Here is an 8,677-nt window from a genome sequence, read left to right as displayed (position 1 = left end):
TTAAAGAGGGCTTTTTTCATAATAAGTGCCCTTATTCACTCTGTGTGTGTGTGTGTGTGTGTGCTTTTTAATGAGGTACATGCAGTAAAATTCACTCTTGCTCTTTAGTTCTATGGGTTTTGACAAACACATGTAACCACCACCACAATCAAAATATAGAAGAATTCCATCAACCCACAAGACTTTCCGGTGCCCTTCTGTAGCCATTTCCTCCATCTACTTCCAGGCGCTGACAGTACTGTTCTTTATTGTCTCTGCAGTTTTGCCTTTTCCAGAATGTCATATAAATGGATTCCTACAGTAAATATATGGAATCGTACAGCCTTTTGAGTCTGGCTTCTTTCACTTAGCTCAATGCGCTGGAAATTTATCCATGTAGCAGTAGTTTGTTCCTTTTTATTGCTGAGTAGTATTCCGTTGTACCAATGTACCACCATTTGTTTATCCATTCTCCACGTAAGGGACATTTGGGTCGTTTCTACTTTTTGTCTATTACGAATAATGCTGCTATTGACATTTGTGTACAGGTTTTTGAGCGAACATAAATATTCATTTCTCTTGGGCACACAATCAGAGGGGGAATCACTGGGTTGTATGGTCCGTGCGATTTAACTGTATAAGAAATTGCCAACCTACTTCATAAAGTGACTATATCATTTTGCATTCCCACCATCAGTGTATGAAAGTTCCAGCTGCTCTCCATCCTTATCAGCACTTGGTGTTGTCAGTTTTCTTTAGTTTGGCCATTCTACCAAATGTGCAGTGGTCATGGTTGTTCTGAAAAGAAAAATTTGTTCTGAAAAGGAAAGTTTGTCCTGAAAAGGACAGTTTGTGTCTTCTGAATAGCAGTTTGGAAACTTTCTTACCAAGATCCACGGACAGGGCCGCTCGTGGGCCTGACATCACACTGCCCTCTCCTTCCTCTCTCTGTGGATGGAGAGGTGGTATGGCTGATGGCTGAAGTCTCACCTGATGTGCTCAGCTTCTGTGGCTTTTGTGAACTCAGCGGGGCGGTGCTGCTCTGCTGGTTCCAGCATGCCCCTCCGGTGCGTCCTGGGTGGTTGTTTGCAATATAGCTCATCTCCTCCTTCTCCAACCTTTCCCCCTCAGGCCTACATACAAATCACTTTTGTGGAGCCTTACTTTGATGAGTATGAGATGAAAGACAGGGTAACCTACTTTGAGAAGAATTTCAATCTGCGGAGGTTCATGTACACCACCCCCTTCACCCTGGAGGGGCGGCCTCGGGGAGAGCTGCACGAGCAGCACCGGCGGAACACGATCCTGACCACCATGCACGCCTTCCCCTACATCAAGACACGGATCAGCGTCATCCAGAAGGAGGAGGTAATGGCACCCACGGGGCACAGGCTCTGGACTGAGGCCACCACCGAATGAGTGGGCCTGGATAACCTCCCAGGATGACACACAACCCTCCTTCATGCTCCTTCATGATAGACTGCAGTGAAACCTAAAAGAGAATACACTTGAAATATTGGTATGGTGGTTATCCTCTCGTTCTCATAGTGCCAGGGAATCCCATTTAGGCAGCTACATGTTTTATGGCACTACTTTCTATTTAAATATTGTATATATTTAAAGTTCTATCTTTAATATAAGTATGTTTACATAACTATAATATTTAATATATACTTACACTTTAATGATAAACATATAAAATGTATATATTCAACTGTAAAACACTTTATAGTAAATCTTTATATATATAAAAGCTTACAGGTGATTCCGGTATCATTGTGTGGTTAACTATTAGAGATAGGAACAACAAGCAGGCAGCCCCAATGAGCTAGTGGCAAAGCTGGAGGAAGGACACCGTGCACTGTAGACAAGGAGACCAACTGCCTTTTAGTCCCGGCTTCCTCCTGTGACATTGCACAGGCCACTTATCTTTATTCTGTTTCCCGATCTATATACATTGACAGGAAATACCCCTTTCTCTTCTCTAGTTCTGTGTGCAGAAGGCTTCTAATCCAGGGGACTGAACAAGAAAGTATCTCAAGCCACAGAATTGTTCAAAATTAGGCACGTTTTAAACATTTCCTTTTACTTTAAAACACATTCATGTACATGTATTTGTCATTTATTATATATAGGGCCAAGCTGTCTCTGAGATTTTGGGGTGGCTGATCACAATTCAGTATTGTCTTTTTTATGTAAACTCCACCCTTAATGCACTGTCTATAATTTTCCATTTTGACTTCTATAAAGCAGAGCGAGAGCTTAAAGATCCTTGCTAAACAGTATGAGAGCAGAGTCCTTCTGGATTTTTATGATTGTTTTTTGCCCCTAGCCTTTCATAGTTGTCTTAATATGGCAGGAATCTTTATAGCAATTCCCTCTCATCATGTCTTGCCCAAGCATTCAGCTTGGTTTTCATAAAAACGACTCTTTTTCTTTCCACACCCATAGCTCGTCAGTTTGTGCATTATTAGATTAGGTCATTCAAATAACAAGTGTAACAGGCATAATCAAGTTGCTGAACAAACACAGATGGATTGTGGTAGATGTACACCTCTTCGGGCAGGAGCAGAAGTGATTGAGCTTGCTGGAGAGTGACCCACGAGCTCAAGTGTTCAGCAAGCATGTCAGAGAGTAGGTTTCATGGAGGGTAAAGAAAACCTGAACTAGTGTCTCGGGTAAGAGGAGGTTGGCTGAGAAGGCATCTCCTGTATTTCTTACTGTTTTGGACTTTTGAACTCTGGGACATGTAGGCATAGCACAAAATAAATTCATGGACTCAATAAGAGTCCTTGCAGTTTTTCTTGGTCATCTGTAATTCTCTGAGCACCTCAGTGTACTTGTTTGCTAGGGCTCTTGTAACATAATACCACAGACTTGGTGACTTAAGCAACAGAAATTTATTGTCTCCCAGTTCTGGAGGCTAGAGGTCAAAATTCAAGGTTTGGGCAGAATTGGTTCCTTCTGAGGGCTGTTAGGGAAGGATCTGTTCCAGGCCTCTCTCCTTGGCTTGTAGATGGCCATCTTCTCCTTATGTCTCTTCACATTGTCTTCCCTCTATGCATGGCTCTGTGTCTAAATTTCCTCTTCTTATAGGGACATAGGTCATACTGGAACAGGGCCCATCTTAATGACCTCCTTTTTACTTGATTACCTATATAAAGACCTTATCTCAAATAAGGTCACATTCTGAAGTACTGGGGCTTAGGACTTCAATATATGAATTTGGGGGTCATGACTCTACTCATAGCATTCAGAAAGAACTATACCCCAAACCAGCAGAACTTAGAAACTAACAGATTGATCCCTAAGAGAATTCTGTCTGCTAGGAATTCACCTTCAGTGTAAGTTGGAAAAGGCACACAGGATGCCAAAATTTTGTGTTATGGTGGGGAATAAAATCTTTAACGCTGTGCTTCTAATCGCTTTCCCAATAAGTCAGGTAACTTGTTACAGGAAAGGAAATCCAGCAGTGTAGAAAGAACATGGATTTTGAATGTAGACATCATTGTGACCAACTTCTGGCCTTCCCATTTATTACCTGTGTTATTTTGTGGCACTTTCTTAACCTCACAAATCTCTCTTTGACTATAAAATGGAGAGAATAAGGAGGTTGCTACAAGGAGTAAACGATATATGTATATAAAGTTCCTGGAATATAATAAGTATTCAAGAAATATTAGGCCTTTCCTTCCTCTTAACCTGTCCAGATATTGTTAAATTACTCTGAAATCCAACTTGGCTGCCTCTTCAAATCCAGGTGCCCTCTTTGCCATAGCTCCAGGTTGTCCATGGCTTATAAAAGCAGACAATAACTTCTCTACATTTTTGTCTTATGTTCAGTTCGTTTTAACACCAATCGAAGTTGCCATTGAAGATATGAAGAAGAAGACCTTGCAGTTAGCAGTTGCCATTCACCAGGAGCCACCCGATGCCAAGATGCTTCAGATGGTGCTGCAGGGCTCCGTTGGAGCTACTGTAAACCAGGTAACCGAAACCAGCTGGAGGCAGCTCCTCTGGTTCTTGTTATTTTGATTTTCATTACATATCTGCACCCTCTTTCCTTGAGATTGACGAGGAGTCTGATTAACATAAAAATGATGCTCTTAAATTTGGACTGAACACTTGCGAGGTTTAGAAGACTTTGAGAGGCCTCTTCTGCTCATGCAACAACCCACGGTAGAAAAGAAATCCTGGAGATGAGTGGATCATCTGAGGAGTACCATTTTCTTGGAGAAGTCTTCACTTGGAACCAGACCTGACAATATGATCCGGGCCTGGGGCAATTTTGAAGAGTACTTAGTCATGCCCAATTTAGGCAGAGTTGTTGTGAGGCTTAAGACTAATCTATAGGAAAATGGAAAAAGGTCTAGAACATGAAACCCCCGGGTCAATCACCAGATGAATTCAGCATGGCAGGAGACTTAATAACCAGGAGTGGCCTGGGACCAGACTTCTAGGGCACTTTATGCCAGACTAGATCTTCTCAGACCTATTAGAACCCTGGATCCCAAGCTCAGCATGCATCTAATCCCATCTCAGATGGAGGGAAGTACTAGCATAGTACTCTCTGCCTAGTGGACTTCGTTAATTTCAGATCTAGATCCACTCTTGTCCACAACCCACCCCCCAACACATAAAAACTCAATGAGTATCATGACTTTTTCCTCACTCAGCACAATTGGACTCCTCTGCAAAAATTCTGTGTTCACATAACATCAAGCAAAATTAGCAAAGAGGAGAAATGACTATTATATTATTTTGAAGATCAGAAATTATTAGGACACTTTTGCTTTTTTAAGTCCCAATCCTTTGATGAAAACGAAAGGCGGCATAAGCCTGCAACCATGGGCTACATGTGTGCTCTGCATTTCTCTGATTCAAGCCAGCAATTACACAAAATGGTGCTTGCTGCTAGGGCAACCAGAAACGTGAACATCAATATGAAGGATCAAGACAATCCTCATTTTTAGAAAAGCAACTCAAATCACATACCCTTTGATATCATAGTATTACCTTTCTATATGAAGGAAAACTGATTATTAGCAGTATTTGATTAAGAAAATGCATTTATGCTTCTCAAATTCTCCGAAAACTCCAGACTCCTCCTTGGGAATCAAAGTTTTTTGAGAAGTTCAAGACCTTCCTTGATATTTGTTTTGGTCAAAATAACTACAAAATTAGCTATTCAATCTAAGAAGTCACTCCAAGACTTTCTCCCAAGTAATTTAGTTTTCTTTCCAACATCAGTATTGTGTTTTACTTTTTCCTTCAGGGACCACTGGAAGTAGCCCAAGTGTTTTTGGCAGAAATTCCAGCTGACCCAAAACTCTATCGACATCACAACAAGTTGAGATTGTGCTTTAAGGAATTCATAATGCGGTAAGAAGGAAAATGGCTGGGAATTAAGTAGAGCAGAGGTTCTCAAAGTGGGGTCCCCAGACCAGCAGCTTCAGCATCATCTGAGAATTTGCTGGAAAGGTAGATTCTCAGGCACCAATCAGAACTACTGAATCAGAATCTCCAGAGGTGGGGCCCAGCAATCCGTGTTTTCACAAGCCCTCCTGGGGTTCTGTCACAGTCTTAAGTTTTGAACCAGTAAAGCAACACTGCTTGTACTACTACAAAGTAACTGACACTTAAACTGTAAAGTAATTTCATGGTTATCATCTCATGTGTGCCTCACAATCACATTATAAAACAGCTGTTATCACCATCCTCATTTTACAAAAGAGGAAACAGAGGTTCTGAAATGGGAGATGATTTTACCTAAGGTCACTCAGCCAGTTAATAGCAGAGCTGAGTTCAAATCCAGGTCTTCTGAATCCAAATGATCCACACTTCCATCTAGGCACTGATATTGCATGGTGTGTCAGAGTGCGAGAGGTTCTTGGCATGGGCAGTCTTTGTAATTTCCCATATCATACAATAACTTATTTTTAGACACTTAGTAATAGATATTGCCTCAAATTGAGAGACAAAGGCAAGATCTTAAAACGGGGCTTTTTCAGATCATTTCTAGCCATTCCCCAGTATCAGGCCTCGTCTCTGCTCCTAAATTCTGCAGTGGAGCTGACTTCCAGAGCAGCATGTCCAGCCTGGATAGGAAGTGGCTCTCTGGGCAAGGTCTTGCAATCTGTTGTAATACAGACAGGAATATTGGGTCTCCTTGGCCCTAAAAAGAATAATTATGAAGGATGTGATGGCATTTCACCCATAAGAAAGAAGGACATCAGGAAAATGCATATTTCTTTTATCCAGAACCTTAGAGCAACACATACAGTATGAGACTATCTTCACTTAGTAGGCGGGGGTAAAGGAAGCTAAAAGTTAAAGTTTGCTAATTTCAGTGAAAACTCATCAGAATGCTAATGTTGAGTGAGATTGGAGATACCTCTTTCTTCACAGGCTTTGGTGAGACATATGCAAATTTGCTGTGTCCAGAGGAGACTCACTCTGTTCTGCAGTGAATCACGGCTGTTTGGTGGTAGGGTTGTATGTGTGGCTCTGTGGGTATGTGTGTGCATGTTTTGGTATTTGAATTGTTTCCTGTATTTGATAACAATCTAGCATTAAGTAAAAGCTAGATTGTCTTCAATAAATAGTGTATTTTCACAGGACAAAGGGCTAGAAGAATATTGGCAGGATTTTTATTTACTACTTTTTATATTTTAGTATTTTATTATATTTACTACTTACTTTCCACATATCTTTCTTTAAAATTAATTTTAGTTGAAGGCCTCTGAGGTTGGCAGTGGCCTGGGCCTCTCTGGACCTCTAAAAGGACCTATGAAATGTTTGATGAGCACACAGTATGACCCACGTCTGATATTAGTTATGGAAATGCAGAAGCTGGGTATTCTGCTCCTGATGACAGGACACATCTGCAGGGCTAAATCACACAATGCAGCGTGTGCTAAGAATTGTTAAGAGTGCACTAAATATAGGGCTGCAGAGTTCCAAAAAGAACAGTCGGTTATAGGCTAGAGTGGTTGGGGGAGGTTTTGTGGAAAACATCACTCAAACCTTGTCTTGAATATATAGGTAGAAGAAAGGGAATAACGGGAAGAGGGAGCCATTACTGGTAAAGGGACTGACGTGACCACAAGATTGAGAAGCAGGAATGTCCATGACACCTCTGGGCAACTCTGAGTCAACATGAGTAGTGTGTTCTAGCGAGCATGCTAAGACAAGGAGGAAAGACCTGAACGACAGTGGTATTGGTAAATGAGTAGAATTAATATGTAAAAGGAAGTTTGTTAAGAGAAGACATGATTTTCGTTCCTTAGTTAAAATGTACTTATAAAATCCCCAATGAACATGCATTTCTAATTAGCTCCCAGCCCCAGGACAAGTGACTACAAAGAGAATTAAACTGAGTTAAACTACTTCTGGGCAAGATACACAAAAGGAAGCAGATTTTTCTAGGGATGGTCCTTCAACAAAGTCATGCAGTAGATTTTTGATCCTGGTTTTATCTTTCTCCCCAGAGGGCCTGCAAAAATGCTGGGTTTTCAAACGTGAACTCATCTTTTAGAATGTTGTTCTCTAATGATGATTCACATGGGAAACCAGGCTGTAATCCCACCTTCCCCACAGCTGGATGGTCTGCCACATTATTCTAGGAATACCACTGCTTCTCAGACTTGACTGTGCAAACAGATGACCTGGGGATCTTGTCAAAATGTAGATTCTGATCCAGGAGGTCTGGGATGAGGCATGAGACTCTGCATTTCTAACAAGCTCCCAGGTTGTGCTGCTGCTGCTGCTGCTGGATGAGACTGAACTTTGAGTAGAGGCTGTCAAGCTGTAGAGGCCCCTGGATGGCCCTCTTTCACATTTCCTTTTGCCTTCTCCTCCCTCCCCAGTGGCTTAACCCCTCAGGCCATGCCTTTTATCACTCACCCATTTTTCCTTCCCTTTTCTCCCTTCAAAACAGTAAACATGTCCATACTATTACACTTTGAACCAACTATGGATGTCCATTCATTCATTCATTCACTCAGCAAACACTTATTGAGCCCATACTTTGTGCCAGGCACAGTGCTACATATGTCTAAAATTTAATCAAGTTCCAATACAAATAGGCTGAGACTACTGGCAAACAATACCTCTCTTCACTGTTTCATGTCGATGAGCAAACAGTGGTTGACTTTTCTTCCTCTTTATTTCACATAGATGAAAAGTAGTAGGAGAGATTGTGATGAAGGTTGCATAACTGTATAAACTCAGTAAAAGTCATCAAACTACATTTTAAATGGGCAGATGTTCTGGTCTGTAAATTATACCCTCAATACAGGTGATAGGTGAGGAAGCCTTCTTTTCCCATACTGTTTAATTGTTTCTCAAGTCCAATCAGCAATGACAGCTTTTTAATGAATAGAGCAACTATTTCAAGTTGTTTTCACCCTTGTTTTCTCTCCCCCAACTCTGCTTCAGACAGCAGAGGTGGCATAGGAGTGGAAAATGTTTGGGGATTGTATAGCTCTCAGATATTCTCTTGAGTGTGTTCCAGCTTCTCAGCAGACTTGGGCTGTAGGTCAATAAACACAGATTTCCAAGGTGAAACGTAAGTCAGATGCTGACTGATAATAGCGGAAATGACGCTAGTCAGGCGCACCACAGTTCCATCCCACCAATGGGCAGTGGCCTTCTGACTCAACTGTAGCAGAACAGGATACAGCCATAAAGAACCTGG

At 41.5% G+C, this 8,677-nt stretch overlaps 1 protein-coding gene across 1 annotated transcript in view; it reads left to right on the top strand.

The window, feature by feature from the left end:
• The window catches only part of DOCK8 (dedicator of cytokinesis 8), a 201,280-nt gene that overhangs the window by 181,065 nt on the left and 11,538 nt on the right, over positions 1–8,677 (top strand). Inside the window, exons 43-45 of the mRNA XM_039888606.1 lie at positions 1,077–1,347; positions 3,823–3,966; positions 5,255–5,361. Coding sequence (XP_039744540.1) covers positions 1,077–1,347; positions 3,823–3,966; positions 5,255–5,361 — 522 coding nt within the window. The remainder of the gene's footprint in view (positions 1–1,076; positions 1,348–3,822; positions 3,967–5,254; positions 5,362–8,677) is intronic.

Source organism: Pteropus medius, unplaced genomic scaffold, assembly GCF_902729225.1.
Source record: "Pteropus medius unplaced genomic scaffold, Ma_sr-lr_union100, whole genome shotgun sequence".
Taxonomy (NCBI): domain Eukaryota; kingdom Metazoa; phylum Chordata; class Mammalia; order Chiroptera; family Pteropodidae; genus Pteropus; species Pteropus medius.
Note: the sequence above shows the minus strand (reverse complement) of the source record. Positions and strands in the feature narration are given on the sequence as shown.